The sequence below is a fragment of the Columba livia genome, chromosome 6 (genome assembly GCF_036013475.1).
Source record: "Columba livia isolate bColLiv1 breed racing homer chromosome 6, bColLiv1.pat.W.v2, whole genome shotgun sequence".
Lineage (NCBI taxonomy): Eukaryota > Metazoa > Chordata > Aves > Columbiformes > Columbidae > Columba > Columba livia.
Window position 1 is genome coordinate 16,948,001 of NC_088607.1, and position 20,618 is coordinate 16,968,618.

Genomic DNA, 20,618 nt, shown 5'->3' on the forward strand with positions numbered 1-20,618 from the left:
TAATGTGGCATCCTCCTTTAATAATTGATTAGATCTACATTGTGAATGTTCACAGGACAAGAGTCTCTTGGGTAGATAAAGCCTTATCTGACTGAACACAAGTGCCCAGTTTTATTTTATTACAAGGTTGTCAATAGCAATGTTTTAAAACACCAAATAAAGCAGTAATAACAAAATACACACTGTTCTTTTTAGCCCCCATTACGATGGTATTTTAGAAGTTACGGCACAAGCACATTTGTGAAGTTCACGTTACACATTTTGCTTGGTAATTAGATGTTATGTAATGAATTTCTATAACTTCAATAAACAAGACATGCATTCTGACAAAGGAATGCATTTGCTACTAAACATTAAAAAAAAACCAAGACACACACACCGTAAACTTGTAACTGAATCATTAAAGAGTAAATATCTAAAAGTCGCTCCAGGTTTTGAACATCCTCAGTGCAAGCAAGGATGTGGCTTCTGCCAGTCCTACCAAGAGAAGTAGGGAGACTTAAGAAAGACTTAGAGGTATTAAAACTGCAAACCTGGGATTCAGTATATTGTATAATGTTCAACACTGCAAGTCAGTTAAATTGTTATCACACGTATGAGCTGGCATACGCGTTCTAAAACGGTTTGGAAATGCTACTTAGTTTTCGTCGAACATTTGAATTTGCTCTCCTGAAACAGCAGGATAAAAGAACACTTCCACAGAACAGCCCATTGAAGTATTCATTTTCCGTAGTCCATGAATCATTTAAAAGCCCACTCTAAGACTATATATTCTGTAGGATTTTTTCATGCTCAGTCAGTAATTACTAAGAGATTTACAGCTAGTAGAATGCCAGTTTATAGTTTATTCCACAGATAACATATACTTGGAGTCTTCCGACAAAAAAATATAAACAACATAACAGACTGGCTCATTTCTTGTAGTACTGAAAAGATGTGTTAAGGTCTTGCAACACTTTGCAACCAAAAAGTTTAATTTCCTAGTTTTCAATCATTATGTAGATAATTAATGTAGGTCCCTTCCAACTGAAATATTCTAGTCTATTATCATATTCCATGCAACAGTAAGCAACAGTAACTTTGTTTTTAAAGATTATAATTTAACTAAAGGATATTTATTTATGATTGATCAGAAACTAAGTAGAACTGCACGAACGAGACATTATTTGGATATGGATGAAAACAGGCATAGAGAGAAAATTCTTTGCTGGTAATTTCTGAAAAATGACTGTCAGTTTGATACACAGCTTCAGTTACTGCAAATGCATGTATAGCATCTGATATGGTTTCTCGTGAGGAGAAAAAAAAAGTATTACAGCTGTAACTGCAACTTGGAAGGATTATTTAACAAAGAATTGCTACACGTCTTTATCAATAACCACTCTCTAGCTAAAACCTTTTAATACATAAAAAAATGCTCTACTATATGTGCAATGCTCACAGTTTAAATGAAGCATTTTACAATTACTCTTTGTGGACTCAATCAGTTTATCTGGTAAACAAGCTCTTGTCAAGAATTACTTGCTCCTCAAACACCTTCTTCCATGCATCCTCAGTATCTAGGTATCTTTGCCTTATTTAAGAAAACAAATATAGATATGTGAAGCATTCCCTAGAAATTTTCAGAAAATTGAAACAGACAATTGAACAGAACTGAAAATTATTGTATGCGTATTGACACAGTTGTGTTATGGAGGTTCCAATACTCAAGCTCATCTGACTGGGTACTTTTAAGATTTAGCCTCCTTACAATTTGACCTCCAGATTTATTAATGGGACTCCACAGTAGACAAGAAGGGCAGATTGTGATTCTGCCTTTTGTCAGCACAACATTGTGAAAGATTTTACCAAACAGTGTTCTGCTTTAGCCTTTTCTACAGAGGTCAAACACACGCACATTTGCATTCCAGCCACCTATCAACTGTTACTTAGAGAACAGCTTTCTAGTTGTTTTGTTTTTAAAACAGTGACAACACTAATGGTTTGCTAAGTGTTGCAGTATGTTCAGATGCATAGATTTTGCAGGAAGGTAAGTGACACTACAGATGGCATCGCTGCGTATCTCCAGAGATTGAGAAATTCTTCAGGAATGTCACAGAGGCTGAGTTTCCAGGGAAAGTACCTGTATTTTGGAGTGGTTCTGTGCTGCTGGCCCTGCATCCTCTGTCAGTGCTCATATCTTATCTTAGCGCTTGTTCATTGTGGTGCAGTAGCACCAAGGACTTGGATATTCCATAACCTTGTAGCAAAGATTATGAATACCAAGAAGACTATCTTTATTGACAGATGAAGAAGTAGGTGTGTTTCCATGCATCCAAAAGACTGTTGAATGACAGATGTGAAAACAGGATAAGATTCTACTGGGAAACACATTCTCCACTAGTAGAAAAGCCCTATGCAGCTTCTATACCTGGATTCAGATTACATGCTGTAAAGAAGGGATCCTCCCTCAACACGGAGACAGTTGTAAGTCCATTGTGAGAATCTCATGTAAAGTCTCCTAAGGCTTAGGAGACCTGGTTGGTAAAAAGGTAGGAAGCATGCAGCACCGCACCCAGCAGAGACCACAAAGGCCAAGATACATCAAGAATTTTTTCCACTTCCTTGATCAACTGGATTGTGAGAACACAAAAGTAGCTTGGAGGCACTTCCATCATCACCGTCTCTTTGAAAATGCTGCCTGTTTTGTTTGTTTCCACAAGCCATTCCCTGTTCATATATTCCTGTTTATACTCATGTTAGTACACACATTGGTTTATTTTTAACAGGAAACTATCTCCCTGCTGATTTCACTCCACATTCTTACAATCTATCCCCATTGATAAAGCAGTCAACATTCTGAAGGGGATAAAAATGCAAAGTGCTTGTTAACACATCCCCTTACAATACAGCCCCATTAACAGATCCCAAAATAATTTTTCCAGAGTTAGTACAAATGCTATCTTTCCCCCCTATATCAACAGAAAATATCAGCAATTATGTACACTTGCAGTGGAAAATAAAGTAAAAACACTTTCTTACATACTTACAGTATGACTATAAAACAGATTTAAAGCAACACTTTCTTCTGCAACCTTCTATAGATTGTTCTCTTTCCTTTGAAAAATGTGCAGGACAACTCTGAATAGATCAAAGTCTCTCATATGTCAGAAGAATAATTACAGCCCAAATTACATCTGTCTTCAAATACCAGTGTATGTTGAAAAATATGGATTAATGGCATCAGCTTCCATAAGCATTTAATTTTACCTTACATACAATCACAGTGACTGCACAGACACTGAAAAAAATGGTATTACTTGAAGAAGAATCTAGTAAGAGCAAACAGCAGAGGGGTGCAAAATAATAGGACAGACAGGGTAAAATTGGTGTTATTAATCGCTCCATTATTAAAAAACAAAACAAGGAACATTTAGTGGAACTGAAAGGCACTGCATTTAAATTTGAAATTAACTAGAACAAATTATCACAGCTTTCAGTGAGGGCAAAAGCTTAGCAGGATTTTCAAGAGATTAGACATTTACGTAGCTAATTAAATCATTCAGGATTTATGCCAAATACTAATGGGGGTAAGGAAGAAACATCTCTTAATGCAAATGAGTCAATAAGTATCTATGACAGGATTTCTTGTACCTTCCACTTAGTGGATCAAACTAAATGCAGAAAGCAGAGGGCTTTCCTAGACTTGATACAGTAGAACAGTTACTTTTCAATAAATTGTTGTGGTACAAATACAAGTATATTTGATTCTGCTAAGCACTTCATATGCCATATGCTTTTCTTAGACACAGAAGTAAAAATGTGCAAATGTTTATTTAAAGACTTCCTTCTAAAATAGACATTCCCAAAAGCACCTATGCTTTTTTCCCCAAAAATACAGAAAATATTTACACAAGAGTGTAAATTACTACTACTACACATTGTTCTTATTGCCCACAGCCAAATTGATGTAATACTATATGCAAAAGTATAAGGAATAAACTGGTTACCAGATTTTTTTTTTCCTCTCTGTAATACTGTTTCTCACCTACATACAAAAAAATTTGTGTGTTTTTAAGAGAATCCTTTTCTTCCTCTGTGCCTCCCCCCCCACCTTCCACTGGAAAGAGTTGCCAGAGTTTGCATCATCTGTCTTGAAAACTCTCCTGGAGATGTATTATTATATGGTTATTTCAGGTTTGACTATCATAGCAAGTCATAGTCTGTATTTAGCTAGCAATTAAATATTTTACTTTTTTCCTCACTATAAAGTAAGTAATAATTCTGCAAGAATTAGAATGAACTTAAAACAGATTGTTTCAGTAATCTCCCACCTCATTTACATTTATTATGCATTTTTTACTTCTGGTGTCCTTTAAATATCAGCATCATCTTCATCCAGTGTGCTTGATCCATAAGGTATTAAAGCTACAAGTCAAGAAAAAGAAACGACAAAAAATAAAATACATGTAAGTAGGCTATGCATGTAATACATAGTAGGGAATAAATCACAATCCACATTATTTTAAAACCATCTATAGGGTTTATGATAAAAACTATACTCTATTGGATTAGCTTCCATAACCACCACCAGGAAGTTATCAATTACAGTGTTAAATTGTGAGTCAAAGACTAATTTCACAAATTCTGGTGGTTTGGTTGGCTGTTGCTGTTGTTTTGGTTTTGGTTGTTATATTTTTATACTGGATGCTAGAAAATAAACTCAATTACTTAAGTTAGGATGAGCATCCAATAGCTCTTGTGGCAGATTCAGCAACTTTTAATACAGTTCATGATTAAACTCTCCTTCTTTCGTTGTTAAAACCACAATTTATTATTTCTTCTGTTCGGTAATTGTGCTTTACATTTCTTTTAAAAAGACATGCTCTTTGAAGAGATGTTTTTTTTTAGTGTTCTATAAAGTGGAACATACAAATTACTTTGATTTGTAACTTCAAAGCCTGACTACGGAGAAGAATCTTGTAGGTAAATAATATTGTGTGCTCCAAGGCATTAATCCATCCTGGTTTATAACCCTTAATGAATAAACATACCCACCAATATTCAATTTAAATGATTTTAAACTATTTTCAGTGGATGATAGTTGAGGTTTGATTGTTGCAATGATGGTCAAAAATCGTATTAAAATTCTAGCCACCACACACTTCTGTAGGAAATAAATGTATCCAAGTAAAACTCGTGGTAAGTCACATGAAATGCAGTACAATTACGTACTTTTGCCCAGGTCTGTATTATATTGTATTAAAGTGATTTTATATAAGAGATGGCATTTAAGGTGTTAAATCAATTTTATTCCAATTATATTAAATAAATGGAAATAATAATTGTTTATATCTTCTTCAAAGGATTCTACTCACTAAGTTCTGGAAAAGGACACCAACACCTGAAGAACAGCCGTGGACTTCTCCCAGAAGGACACATACTGTGACAAATACTCTTGGGAAACAGTCTTTTACTAGTCCTTCAGTATCTGAGAAGTGGAAGAGAAATCTTGGAATGATGCACTTAAACAGTAAAATCTAAGGAACTTGTAAAATGAAATTGAATTGTCAGTGTTAGGTTTATAGTCGGACTCCATGATGTTAAGGGCCTTTTCCAATCTGAATGATTCTATTTTATGCTGTTAAGACCTCCAGTATTTTGCAGTTCACTTTCCATTATCCTATTCAAGTTGACAAAGATAATTTAAATAAAAGGACTTCGTTAAATAGCCAGTTAAAAATGTTATTACAAGCACAGGTATAATCTAAATAGCCCTTAATTCATTCTTTTCTCCCAAACTTCCTACTGTGTATGTTCTCATGATAGGCACCAGCTATAGCTGAATGCAGAATCTGGAACTTGAATAGAATAATCAAAACATTGTGACTGAACGTTTTATTCTTCTCTGAAGTCTTTGTGTTGCTCAGACAAACCTCATTTCAGTTCCTCCTTCAGGGTGTCATGTTCTCCTCATCAAGAGGGAAATACGCCCCCACCTTCCATTGTAGTCACAAATTGGACAAAAGAAATGCTTCCCTAAAAGGTTTGGGGAAAAGGCTATTTTGGAATTGCAGTAGCAAAGTGGGGAGATGCCTTCACATCAGCTTCGAGACATACAGAGTACTCATACACAATAATACCCACTGCAATTGTTATAATACTGGACACTGTAGAATATCATCACTCTGAAAATATAAAAATCTTATCACCTTGTTTTTGTAACACCCAAACCTCCTACAGAGTTTTGTGAATACCATAAGAATATTTTATATTTAATTTCATATTACTTTCAATTGCTCCTGAGGACCTGAGAACAGAATTGTAAATGATCCAAGACAGTTCTTTTTAGTATGAGTGCCCATTGCAACACTTAGGACACATCCTATCAAAATGCAAAGATGATGTAAGGGAGAACACAAAGATAAAACTATTTGTTGGCAGACTCAACCAGTAACTACCAACAGTGCTGCAGGTACAACCAGAACTGGTTCCTCATATGCTAGCTTGGTTTTCTTAGCTCAACATACAGCAGAGCATTGACGCAGTCATAAAATTTCCAAAGCCCATGGAAGTCAGGTATGTCCTTTTCATACAGCATTGCACTTTGAACCATTAACCACTGCTGAATACAAGATGCTGATGTGCAGATCAAAGATTCAAGCATCCTAAGCTCAGAGTTCACCTTTTCAAACTTACACAAAAATGACCTCTAGCAAAAATCTCCCACAGAACAGCAAAATAACTATTCCATATTATAGCTGCAGTATCCTCAAGGAACTCCTGTATCAGATGAAGGGTTATCACAGTGTTGTGAGCACTTGCTCATTTCACCAGCTCCCAGTCTTCCCTGAGCATCACAGAAAGAGAACCTGTCTACTTGCATCAAAGCATCTGAAAAGTTCCTTCTGATGGCAGATTTTGAACTAACTGGAGAACAGTAAATGGCAATGTAGGAAAAGGTTGTTGTCAAGACAGAAAACATCAAGACAGAAGTCTCAACAAAGGGTCTGGAGCTCAAAGAAGAGAAAGATCAAAACTTTATTATAAAGGCATAGATGTCAGGTTCTGGTTACACAGGTAAAGCAACAGTTTTCTTAATTTCAATGCTAGTGCCTTTCTGCCACCTACTGATATATTTCAGCTCACTCTCTTACCTGGTAGTTTACTCATAAGATATTCAACAGATGGGTAGGTGACTCACCTAGTTACTACTTCTGGCATCTGCAAATATATATTTATTTGGAATTGCTAGAATTTTAAAAATATAACAGTTTTTCAGTTAAGCATTCAATGAACAGCACTGTACACAGCTATCCCTGATAATGTAGCACATGTGGATACATATGCTTATAAGAAAGGTCTAAAATAATTTTATAATGCCTATAATTGTAATAACTGGAAGTAGTTACTCCGGAAATTATTTTTCAAAAGGTTATCATGCTACAAAAGGTTTGAGAATTGAGATAGCAGATACCTCATGTTATCAATATAAATTATGTCAGTTGTTTATACCTGATTACCAGTATTTGTGTCAGTTGTTTATATCAATCATTATCACAGGCTTTATTCCCATTTAAATTCACTGTATGACTTGGGAATTCACACAATTCTTTTCTGGTCCTAAGGGCAACAACAAAGAAAAACACAAACACTACAGACCTCTACAGAAAATCTCCATAAAAATGGTCATCAAAAGTTAATAACTCCCAGAATACACCCACCTTCTGCATGGAAGAATTTAAGAACCAATAATTTCATTGCTAATCTTGGCATAAAGACAGAGTTCTATTAAAATATTTATCACAAAAATAATCCCTAAATTATTAATTTGATGAACAGGACAGCTTCAGAAAAAGTTGCAGAAAAAAAATTACAAGAAAGCTTATATTCTAGAGACAGACTCAAGAAAGTGAATTTAACATTATGAATACAGAGAGTGTTATCAACAGTCTACCAGTGTCTGTATCACAAGAACATACCTAATATGGGGTCATAAATAGCAGATATGGGCATACCAAAAAACAATTGCAAGAAGTTGAATCTTGATAATTTTACACTGAATGTACATGGCAGAAGTAAAACATTGTGAATAACTAATTATTAGGACAACTCTTCTCAGGGTATGATAGATATTCCATACTGATACCTAATTCCTAAAATGAGTAAGTGAAAGAGAAGCTATAAGACTTTTTAATGAAGGAAAAGACAAAAGTTCCTATCAGTTGGCTTGTCGAAGAAAGTTAACCCAGAATTTCAACAGCAAAAGTATTTCATAGAATGTCAAGTTTCTTGGGAAATTTGTACTTGTAGCTGAAAAGCTGAACAATTTAGAGAACCCAGAATTTTTTCAAAACAAGAAACATTTAAATGGAATAGTGTCCATACTCTGGTGAGTGCCATTGTCTTTGCTGACTGTCTGCCTCAGATCTTCATCTTTCATTATAAATTGTGGCAGCTCAGTTTGAGGGCTTACAATGTTTCATAGGATATACAGTCCCATCCATAAAGAATGTGTGATAAGTCTTCCAGTCTACAAAAATCATCATGCTAGATGCAGTATCTAATAAAAATGTTAGTTTTCAACCACGTTTTAAAGCTTTTCCACTGTGCTTCACTTTGAGGATATTTAACTAGGATGCACTAAAAACCCTAAGCTATCATACAAACATTTCCCACAGTTCTGAACATGAAATCCTAACACATCAGAATCTGGGCCAGCCTTAAAAATATACAGTCCATTACCACCTGCACCAAGCAGAATTTATCAGCTGAGAAACCGGTATGATAGGAAAGCACTTCCTTCACCAGCTGCCCATGACAAAGCATGCATGAGTTTCCCTGACATCAAAGGATGTAGCTTCTCTTTTCCATCTAGAAAGAAAGGTACATTTAAGCCAAAATTTTCTGACATAAGAGAAAAAGCCATTCAATAAAATCGTGCATGTATATATATTTTTAAAGTATATTTGAAAGGTCACCTTCTCCCCCCTCAAATAAAATGAGGCTTAATTTTAATTGACTATAGCAACTACATGGCTTTCAAACAAGATTTATACTCCACTATATCACAGGTGTAGCACCTCACCTGCATTTTAACATCTGAATGGCTGATAAACATGTGCTTACATATTTTCCTGAAGGAGGATGCTTTCTTGAATTTCAAGTTAATGGTCATCAGGAAAAACTCAACTCCTGAAAGCCTCCAGAAAACATGTAATTCATAACTACTTAGCAACAACAGGTAGAGGTCACTATTGACAGCCTGTGAGATCAGAGTTCAGAGAGGAGGTTTTTTGGTAGTAAAAAGACATATCTCTTGGCGTCTCTTTTCAGGATAAAGAGTGCTGTTCAGAAAACAAGCCAGACTTTATCTGCTTCTTTTAAGCTCTCTCTCTTACTATAGCTATAACAAAACTTACTACAGAAATGATACAGTCATGGACTTGAGCACTTCTACTACAAAGCATGTTATTTCACTTTAAATTTTCTTAAAAACTTTAAGGGGAAAAAAAAAAGCAGCAATCTCCACAATCCTTATACATTTTTGTAAGAATCACTAGGGGGAAAAGCAGAGCCTAAACCACAGACTACTACAGAACTCTGTGGGGCAAGGGAAATGACTTTGACTGAAATTTGTTATAAAAATCTTGAAACTACTTATCATAAATGGAAGCTTCCATAAAAACAATGCGCTGGAGGAGATCCCCAGGTCATTAAGTCTAACACTTTATTATCATAAGCAAATATGTCATTAAACCCTTTCATCAAATTGCTCTTAAACTGTGGTCTGACAAGATTTAAAACTCACAAGTAATTTCTGTGAACATATTCATGGATATTCTTTCCTATTTTTGCATCAATCTGCTTTAACCTGGAATAAAAATCCTGTGAAGTAACTGATGAGAATATTCTACAGAACTCAAACTAACCTAAAGTACATTACATAATCCAAGTAAAACCTTTCTTTTTAATTGTAACTTTAATTTCTTAAGGTTTAGTATATATTGGGTCAGGTTTTGTTAGACCATTCACATTGAGAAATGACTTCAATTTAAGACAGCTGTAAGACAACTGAGCACATCTGTCAAACATTTGTTAATAAAAGATCTAGAAGTGATGTTTAAAGGCAGTCACGGTAGGGGCTAGACAGTAGTACAAATGCATCAGTTTTAAACTGACAAAAGAGAAAAGCCTAAGTATGATGGCATAGAACTCAATACAGTAGAAGATATTCTCTATTCCTCCAGCTGAGACATCTGTTTGAAAGACCTTGTTTAATAAATAACTATAGGGAGCAACTCCTCCTCATCACATTCACACAAAATTTAATGCAATATCAGAAAGTATTAGGACAATTACCTCAGCCAAGTTTTGACTTATGAAGTCTAACTATGTAAAACTTAAACTTTCTTTTAGAAAACAGGGAGTGTTCCTCTGTTCAATAACTTAAAAACCACCCTGTCCAACATGACATCAAATATTCTCTATTGCAGTACTACTACTTACAAAATACTCCATCTGGGGGAGAAACAGACAACTGCAGGGATGCTCAGTTCATTTCAAGCACTAGCCAAAAATTTATCTTGCCCTTCTTTTATTATAACATGCTATAATCTAAAAAAAGAGATACCATTTAAAGTGGGTAAATTAAGATGTGATTTTCATGTATCTAAAAGAGCCGTTCACTTAAAAGAAAGCAGGATTGATATCACTGAAACACCTTTGCAGTTTAGATTCCATAAATGTGAATTTATAATTCAAATCTGATGATTTACAACTTTCAAATGTCTAACAAGCACAGCCTATTAATCAGCAAGGTCAATATAAATCAAATATCTCAAACAGTTTTGAAATTCAAGATTTACTTCAATACATTTTATACAAGCTAGTGTTGAACAACCACAGATGTTGAGACTACACTTTGCAAATAATTTCATACAGAAGCAAGACTGAAGAAGCAGAAATATACCCATCCTCGAACCTATTATATTCTCAGAATAGATGCTAGGTGAATTGAAAAAAAATGAGATACAGCTGTTTTCTCATTTTTAATTTAAAACAGTGTTTTGTTTTGTGCTTTGACACTGAACATATCTGCAGTCTACGTAAATACATCCATCCCCCAGCCCCACCTGAAGTTTTTCACAGTTCCTTCTGGTCAATGTTATATCTCAAGAATCCTTGAAACACAAAAGTACACTTAGAAATGCCAAATTATTAGCTTTTTTAAAAATAATTATAATGTATACTACATCAATGCATCCTTATAGCAGTATTTGGTTTTGTATTCTCTCCAAACAAGTGCTACTGGCCTCTATATGCACACACTCATGACTACTGGAAAAAGGGTACAGAAATAAAACATTTTTAGTCTGTCTGCAACAGTTATATGTGTGACATATAAACCACTTCAAAGTGGCATGCCTGAGCAGCTCATAATCCTGCTTGAATAAAGATACAAACTTAAACCAAAGTATCTCCACATGGGCCACTTCTGTTCATAGAATCACAGATTGTCTCTAGTTGGAAGGGACCCATAAGGATCATCGAGTCCAACTCCCTGCTCCTCACAGCACTATCTAAATCTAAGTGACTAAGAGCGTCACGTTCATCATGCTTCCTAACAGCCTCCTCCTGTACACGGCCACAGACCTTGTGTCCACCCTCTGTTTTCCAGCCACTGCACTGACACTGCTCAGGTAGGTACAAAGTGGAGGCTGAGGAGGCATGGATGCAAAGCCAGCAGCACAGGTTTCTTACTTAAGGGAGTAGAAGTCTTTATGGAGGTTTGGAGACACCACTCCCCAGCAATAGGGCCTCATACACCACCTGGACCTAGTATTGCTGCTGCTGAGTGAATGTGAGGAAATTAAAGTCAGGAACACCTACCTTAAACCATGGGAATTGCCACCGACTTCAATGGGACTATTTAATGTAAGCATGTAAAAATTAATGGTCTTCTAGCTGACTGGTTAAGTTTTGCTGCACAATAGCAGGAAATATGTAAATGTTTATTGTACTGCCTTCCTGCAGGTTCTGATTTACAAGTTTATTTGTCATCTACCAACATACTCAATGTCTTCAGTAAAATATGATAAACAGATCAAGGAAAAGCTTTCAGCATTTTAAATAAAATGTAAATCACATATCTTTTTTTCTACATGTTCACTCTTTGATCAACTGCTGTCACATTTGCATTAGTCAACATAAATATTGATAAACTAAAATGCCCAATATTTCTTACACTTGAGATTTAACATTAATTGTTAATTTCCAAATGGATTCTTTTCTGATGCAAAAAACAGGAGAGTGAATTAGCCATGGGTTATTTCCTAGCCTACGGTTCTTGACAACTGGAGACATTTTTAGTGAAGAGTCCAAATCATGCAATTTGCTCCCTCCGGTGGTTACAGCTCTAATCTGTGTTTCAGAGCAGATTGCAAAGGGGGGAGGAGGGTGGAAGGGTGGGTTAGGGTGTTTCCAAATCGAGACTAGCACTTTATACAATGAAAACAAAAACTACTTTTTTTTTTTCTTCTTAATTGGCATTGTTTCTAATTTACTATAATATTCATTAAAGAAAAAAAAAAATCAGACTGAAGTGGAGGCTTCTTGGTTCACAAAACAGGAAGAGAGATTAATAACCAGTTAAATGCTTTGAAGAACCTATCACATTCAAACCAGTATTTAACATTAATTTAATCAGGAATATTGGGTAGTATCACACTGTACCACTAAAAAGAGAGCACAGCTGTTGTTCAGAGGACTGTTTTAATTTTTTTCCACATGCCAAAGTTACTTTTTCAAGATATTTGGTTTACGGCATCGCTCAGCTATGAGTACTTGATCTTCCTTCAATCTAACAATGTAATCAAACTGCACACAAACATCCCTAAATAATGCACAAATATTTATTTGAAAAAATCCAAGCCAAATCACTGGATGCAAGTTTTCTAACGGGACTCTGCTATCATCAGCTATACTGATGCAAATCCACACTACTTACATTGAAAAACAAAACAAGAGCTACTACAAATCTATACCAGCACTTTGTACTTTCAATTTTCATTTACATTTCAAAGACTCTTCTTTGATTGAAAAGAATAAAGACGCCATAACTTCAAAGAATGATTCAATTAAAAAAATCCAAGTGCCCATCTGATGTTTAATAACCACGCAGGAGATCAAAAAATAAAAGTTACACTAAAAGAAATATGCAAAAATGAACAGGTATGAATTATCAGTTTGTACTGAAAACCAACAGGAATAATCCAATAGGAAAAGCATCAGAAACAGTATATGGAAAGCATATTTTCAAGTTTAAAAAATGAGGCACCTCAAAACTGCTGCATGAAAGCACTTAGTCTAGGACAAGAGGGAAGAAAGTCTTTGAGGCAATATGATACAGCAAAGAACAACAAACTCAAAGTATTTGCTTAAAGTATTTATTGTTCCATGATCCATGTTAAATGACCCATTATCAAGTAGATGTACAAACTTATTAATAAACAAATTACGAGGACCAACATTACAATGGTTGTTTTAGTGTACATCATGGTCAGGATTTTCAGAACATTCTTCTAGTACTGACAATCATTCTGGCTGTCACGCACTAATGACAACTCAGAGTGTGCAGGAATACATAGCAATAATTAAGCAAACCAAATACCACCATCCAATGAAATCTCAAGGACACACACAAAAAAATAAATGGCTTAAGCAAGTAAGATTATTAGCTAATTTTAAAATCTGCATTACTTGCACATCCTTGACTAAAGAGATGGTCTATTTTGAAACATCTAGTTGGAAAAAAATTTGGCATTGGCTCCAGCTGTGAAAGAGATACTCTAATACTGCTATTGTATCTGACACTACACTCAAGTGGCAGTGAAGAAAAGCACAAGCTTTGGGAATGTGCCAAGATTTCAAGGTACATTTAGTGCTACTACCAGAAAACTGTGTTTAAACAGAGTTGAGTGATAATGAGAACTTGACTTGAACCTACAGAGCCCCTTGTGACCTACAGATGGAACGGCTTACGGCACAGACCAGCACCTTTTACTTTTTCTTAATCATATAGAGTATAAAATCTCGAAGACGACTGTACAGATGACAGCACAAAATTGGTGAAAGAACAGTAAATTCTGACAGAACTAAGGCAATGCATATTCTTCAAGCCACATACACTCATACAAGACACTTTCTAGTAACAAAGCTGCACTATGTAAAGATTATGCATCACACTTAGGAGAAGTATCCTGAAAAAGCAGCCACAGTAAAAAAAAAAAAAAAAATCAAACTGCAGATAAAATTCCATGTAAATGTAAAGCAAAAAAGCAGGTATAATATTTCATTGTAGAAACACTAACAAAGGAAAGAGTACAGAAAAATTGCATATCTATATAGCACTGACTTAGCCAACATGAACACAACTTACATGACAGAGGAAAACAAGAAACAATACAGAAAAAGCTGTTAAAATAATTATTAGAAGCCTGGAAAAGTTTCTTACAGAGGGATTTGAGAACTGTAATAAATGACACAGTATTTGAATCACAGAAAAAGTTATTTTAAAAGGGTTCAAAAGTATTTTCTTACAAAATATAATTTTTTAAAACTTCGGTTCCTTAGAGGATAGTTCTGCTAAGAGTAATAAATACACTCTGTTGAGAAAATAGCAATGTTATTAATGGTTTTAGTGAATTAAAGTCAATTTTAAACTATAAGACCATCTTTTTCTCCAGGTGTGTTAAACCTGCATAACTAGTAGAAAACAGTATCACTGGTTATTTGTACTGTTTATGTAAATGTTGCCATTCATACTGACACATAAGGCATTCCAAAACTACATCCATGAATCACAGCATCTTAATTACCTGAGAAACTACAAGGATGAAATATTTTTGCCTTTCAATAGTGACATTTTATTATACTATATTAAAAGGCAACATTAACAAAGCACTGTTTGGTTTTGTTTTTGTTTTTTTTTTCCCCCCTCAAGATTCTTTATTCTTTCCGGCTATTTAAAAGTAGCATTGTTGAGATGGACTATATGCTTGCTCTTTATAGAACAGACATCACTAGTAAAGACTATAATAACATTGATTATAGATTATTATAACGCACAAGGTAATAGCTCAGAATTCTCTGAAATCAGTCACTGCTGTGACATCCTGTTTAAACTGTGGAGGTGAAGAGTTCTGGTTACTCTCTTCTCTTTCCCTTGTTTGCACTACCTGGCTGAATGACTGCTAACTACCTGTTTGCCTGCTGTACTCTCTCTAACTTGATGCGACAACCTCTGGAAGTATCCTATGCAAAATAATCAGAAGACACACAAACCAGAAAACTGGTTTGTTAAAAGATACATACCAGACTAAATATACCAGCCCTCTTACTCTAGGTCTATGAAGATCATTTTCTTAAATTGTGCTATAGGTTCTAAAACTTTTTCCTCTGATGTTGGCTTTGTAAGTTATTAGGCAATGAAGTGATTGCATTCACTACATCACACTTTGCTTAGAACTACCTTAATGATGAGCATATGTTTTCTAGCAAAACAAAGAGGACACTAAACAACTGAGATAAGTTATTATTTTAACTATTAGGTTTCAAGAGGAATACTTGATACTTAAGTGTACAATAGCCAAGTTCAACTATTCTTCAAAGATGAAGTGTTATAAGAACTCTAATAATTTATGGCCCTCTCTTAAAAAGAGCACCATATGATTCCACAAGATTCCTCTAAGTGGTTCTAAGTTACACTGTGGTCTTTGGCTTTCCCTCAGATTAAAATAGTTTAGGACTACAGGTTTTATGTTGTCTTTCTTGAAGACACAGGACTTTTTTTTTTTGTCATTTCTGGAAGTGAAAAAGACAGCACAGCACTATCCTTGCACGAACTGTTGAAAATACTGCTATGAAACATGGATATGTTACATTTGATGGCTAAAATATGAGTAGTTTCACAACACTTACAAACCTGAAAAAAAAAATATAGAAACTGCATTTTACTATTCTCAGATGATAAATACATTTTATACTCAGAAACAAAAAGCTTACAAAAACCTCTTGTACTCCCATTGATTAGCTTTCACAACAATTAACAATTACACTTCTTTGTAAGCATACAAATCATAGTTACCTCTAAGAAACAAATGCTTCACAAAACCAAACAACTATCCACCTAATGAAAAGATACACCAATTTAATGTATAAAAACCACTATTTTACTCGCAGCAGATACAAATTCAATAACCTCTTCAGTACATTTCTTTTTTGCATTGCAGTTACAAAGCAACTGTCCTCATAGAAACAGTTCAATCCATTTTCCTACATCATACTTTTCTCTAAAAGCAGAGCAGACAGCATATGGCCCACTCCACTCTGTACTGAATGCCTCAGGGTACTTGTGAGCCAACTGCTACAGTATCACAAAATAGCAGTGCAGAAAGCCAAGTGATGAAATAGCATGGAATAGCTGCCCCAATTTTCTCACAATAAACTGCACAGGCATGTTCAGAGCGAGCTTCAGCAAAGAGAATGATCATGGCTGCTCTCACAGGAAACACTATGCAGAGCTGCTGGGTTAAGCTGGTCGTGCCCCACTGAAGGCATAATCAGGGACTAAAGAATTGTTTTCCTACACACATCAAATGGATTTAATTAGGACTGGCCATGCTACACGAAGCTATGACAGCATCTTTCTGCTTCCAACTGAGTTTTGCAGGAGGCTGGGGGGTGTTGCTTTTTGTTTTAAAGAACACTAAGCTATTTCTATTCCACCCTCTTTCCATCCTGAACTCTCAGCTCTAAAGCACTAACTAGAGACCTTCTACTCTCATTCCACTTATTTAGTGAAATCAGTTGTGAAACATTTCTTACACGGATGTGGAAAAAAGGCAGAAAGTTAAGATTTCTGGCAAAACAGAACATTCAGAGAGCTCACACATTTGCTGTGTATTTTTTCTAGTTCTTTATAGCAGCGTGAACAAAAACATGAAACCTGGAATCTTTAAATTATTTAATCTGATAACTTTTCATTGTGTTTCTTATCAGGATCCATTTGTCTCAAGTGTTTGCATTAAAAACGAAGTTTTAACATGTATACTTGAAAAAGGAGCACTGCTTCAGAGTATATTCAATTCAGCAGAGTAAACAAAAAGTTATATAAACATTGCTTTAAAGTGTGCAATAAAGGAGGGAAAGAAGCAAGACACTAGTGTATATTCAGGACTTATATTATTTTTTTCTCTAGTACACTAACCTAAAAAAAAAAAACAACCACCACACAACTGATGAGACCTGTAATATTCTAGTCTTAGAAATGTTAAAAGTTTACTGTCTTATAAAACAGAAATATAGCTCTTCTGTTTCTCTAATACTCATACAATAATTTCAGACTAAATTGCAGGTCTGTAATTAATAAGCAGGCATATCAATTACATGGTAAAGAATTTCTACTCTGATATTCTACACTAACAACTTCTATCTCATATAAAGAAGTGAATGGCAAGTGCAAGAATGCTGTTAGCATTTCACAGCATTTGTACATTAATACACTGAAGGTTATCAACTACTCACGTTTTTTTTCAAATGACAAACACTTGAGGGAGTTTCAGAAACGACTTAAAGGCCACCCTAAAAGTGAAAATAAAACTAATAACACACAGACTGCACTGGCTCACCAACTACTTCTCTTTCGCCCCCCATCTGCCTTCCGCTGTAAAAAGAGGACACGTTCTCACATCTATCCACCTTCCGAGCAGCAAGAGGTGAACAGGACACCGTTGCAAGTCACAGACAGCAGGCACAATACAGGACAACAATCTGCAGACAGAACGAAAGGGCGGGGGGGGGAAAGAAAACATAATGAGAAAGAGCCGAAAGTGACCCTAAGCACAGGAGCTGGCTCCTCTTCCAAAAGAAAAGGTGGGGACAGGAACACAGCGCATGCCTCGAGGTAAGACGAGGCCAAACCACCCTTCCCGACCCGCCCGCTCCGTGCGCTCCCCCTCACAGGCTCCTCCAAACCGCCACAGCACCGCTGAGCTCCCGACAACATCTCAGCGCTCCAGGGTTTCACCTGACACGAAACCTCGCACCGAGAAAAAGCGCACTCGCCGTTTTCCACCCGCGGGACCCCTCACCGGTTGCCGTAGCAGCCGCGCCCCAGCAGCCCGTCCACTGACACACCGCCCCCACTCCGCCCGAAACAGCCCCCGAACGCACTTCCCGCCACCGGCCGCTGCGCGTGCGCTCCAATCCAATCCAATCCAATCCAATCCAATCCAATCCCACCCCACCGAGCACGCATGCGCCCCGGCGCGTGCCCCCTTCACTCACGGGCTCGCCGCGCACGCGCAGAAGCAGCTCGCGTCCTATTGGCCGCCAGGTCATCGCACGCTCTGCAGCGGCGCCCCCGTTCACCGACCGGCAGCCGCCGCGCACGCGCACTTCTCCCTCCCGGGCAGCCGGCTGGCTGCCGCGCAGGCGCAGTCGAGACCGTTTCGGGAACGCGCTGTCTCGCAGCAACCTTCCTCTGCAAGGGAAATCCTGTCAGGGTACGGGCCGCCCGCAGCCCCGCTCCTCCCCGCCCCACGGGCCCTTCCCTGTTACCGACCCCTGCTGCCACCCACGCCCGCTCCGACAGCCGACTGCCCGGCCCCCGGCAGTCAGGCCGCGACCTGCCCACGCCCCGCTTCTTTTTCCCTCCCCGGAGCTCAGTCACCTCCCGCTCTGAGAGCGCCCCGACAGGCCTCGGAGGCGGTCCTGCCTGGGGTTCCCTGCGTTCGCGGGGCCAAGCGGGTTGAGGAGGGAGCCGCACCCCGGCCTCAGGAGTCTTCTGTGCGGCGGCGGCCATGGGCCCTACGCGGCGGGGGGCAGCCCCCCACTCCCCTCTCCTCCCTGCCCTGGCCCAGCTGAGGTCGGCGGGCGCTGGCAGTGCCCGGGATCCGGCGGGATCGGACCCGCCAAGGTTAAAATGGGGCAGGGAATGGTCCTTCCCTTGCTGAGGGGCCGGCCTCGCCTCTTGCAGCTGCCTGGAGTTCCTGCTCGTTGAGACAAGAGTTGTAGCTGTGGGAGCACAAGGGCAGAGCAACTGCCCCGAGCCCCAGGAGAGGGACAGAAGGGGCTGCCAGAGCATCTTCATCCTTGCAGTGCTGCCGCTAGAGTTAGAGAAACCTGCTGCCTCTCCTCTCTGTCTCTCTTGGTCTCCTGGAGAGGAGAAGTGAGTTGTTTTTTTTTTTCCAACTTGTTTTACTGTATCCGTGGAGAAAGTAGGCTAGTTTGCAAGCTGCAGGTCTTGCTCAGGATGGCTTCAAGCCCCAGCTGACTGGTTTATTTTATAATACTTCAGAGTCAGCCCTGTGAGGAGGCCCACTGATGGAGAAAGAGGTTAGCACCGTGTTAACTGCGCGGTTCTCTCTCCTTTGCTGCAGTGCCCACTTTCACCGCTGTCTCCTGCTCTGCCTGCTCCTACTTTCAGCATGGTAAAGAAGAATACTATCCCTGATGGGTAAGTATGCTTCACACTAAGCATGAGGCAGGAGCAGGCATAATCCTGCCTACAGAGAAGGGGTGCTGACTGCCCCAGGTGCTTTCTTGCCACAAGCATCTTCACCATCTACAGCCAGGTAAGGTAGGTATCTTCTCCAAGACAGGAACAACACAGCCCTTCATCCCCCAGGTGAGTATAATGCTCCAGCCTGTCTGTGAACACTTCATCAGTCAAACACAGTCCCTTCTTCCTAATCTCCTTCACCCCAGGTGTATACGTACTGGGGAAATGGGAGAATAGTCCATCCTTCAGACTACTCAGATGTTTGCAACCAGGAGTGGAGAAAGAGCTAATAAGATGGGAGGAGGTGTTTGCATGCATGTCATCAAGGACTATTTTCATGGATTTGGGTCCAGAAACATCCTGCATTTTTGTTTTTAGCAAGAGGACAACAAAAATGTTTTATCAGCAAAAATAAAGACCCCCAAATGCACTATATGGGCTTTCTGATTACTTGATTGGGAGTGCATATGAGGACCACAGAATGATCTCATTTAAAGCAGACACAGTTCTATTTTCCAGCTCTACTGAAAACAAAAAAAGAAAAAAAAAAAAGAAGGAAGTGCAAGTTTGGAAGTTCAACCGATGTGTTACAATGTACATGTACAAACTTCTTGGATAGGAGGGTGTGCTGAGATATAAAGGCACCCTGTAACATGGCAATAACTTGCAGTTTACGTGTTATTTGAGGAAGGGTTGACATTTTCCTGGTTTCAGGGGAAGAAATAAGTTTATTAAGAACATCATTGGTAGGAGCAATAAAATACAAAAAGCATTTCCTGCAAAGTATGCTTTTCCTAAAAGTGATGAACAAACACTTAAAAAAAACTTCAAGAAACTTTGAAGTGTTTCTCATAGCTGACAAACTTGGGGATTAAAATTTAGAAAAGGTATTTAAGCATGTTTTTCTCTGAAACTTTCTGTGAAATTTCTGTTAAAAGTTGGACAATATTGAGCTAAAGTGGGTTAGGTTTGCAAATAGTGATGCAGAAAGCCTGAAAGAATAATCATCTTCCTTGTTTTCTCCATACTTGAAAACTATTAGTAACACTTTTAGAATTGGGTGCTCATTTCTCAC

At 37.7% G+C, this 20,618-nt stretch overlaps 2 protein-coding genes across 16 annotated transcripts in view; one reads left to right on the forward strand and one right to left on the reverse strand.

Annotated features, from left to right (window-relative positions):
- On the reverse strand, positions 1-19,177 carry LOC110362234 (uncharacterized). 15 transcript variants are annotated; one of them, XR_010473601.1, is made up of 6 exons: positions 18,713-19,177; positions 18,328-18,523; positions 17,740-17,811; positions 17,566-17,622; positions 5,358-5,470; positions 1-4,407 (listed from the first exon to the last, which is right to left on the reverse strand). XR_010473601.1 is itself a non-coding variant. In XM_065068405.1 (5 exons), exons 1-5 carry the CDS (start codon positions 19,130-19,132, stop codon positions 4,402-4,404), a joined length of 807 nt encoding a protein of 268 aa, XP_064924477.1. In that variant the 5' UTR covers positions 19,133-19,177; the 3' UTR covers positions 1-4,401. The 15 variants fall into 15 exon arrangements, 2 of the variants coding, with proteins under 2 accessions (XP_064924477.1, XP_064924476.1); XR_010473600.1 differs by having other exon boundaries at positions 5,358-17,622; XR_010473608.1 differs by lacking the exons at positions 18,328-18,523; positions 18,713-19,177 and adding an exon at positions 18,132-18,257 and having other exon boundaries at positions 17,730-17,811.
- The window catches only part of LOC102093679 (uncharacterized), a 20,928-nt gene continuing 18,606 nt past the window's right edge, over positions 18,297-20,618 (forward strand). Inside the window, exons 1-2 of the mRNA XM_065068630.1 lie at positions 18,297-18,545; positions 19,422-19,498. Of these exons, the coding sequence (XP_064924702.1) occupies positions 18,297-18,545; positions 19,422-19,498 (326 nt within the window). The remainder of the gene's footprint in view (positions 18,546-19,421; positions 19,499-20,618) is intronic.

Coding starts and splice junctions, on each gene's coding strand:
- LOC110362234 (XM_065068404.1), bottom strand. CDS start 19,132: ATGAAGATGCTCTGGCAGCCCCTTCTGTCCCTCTCCTGGGGCTCGGGG. Junction 17,812..18,327: donor TGCGCGTGCGCGGCGAGCCC/GTGAGTGAAGGG, acceptor TTCTGTCTGCAG/ATTGTTGTCCTGTATTGTGC. Junction 5,471..17,739: donor CACCTCTTGCTGCTCGGAAG/GTGGATAGATGT, acceptor TCCACTTCTCAG/ATACTGAAGGACTAGTAAAA.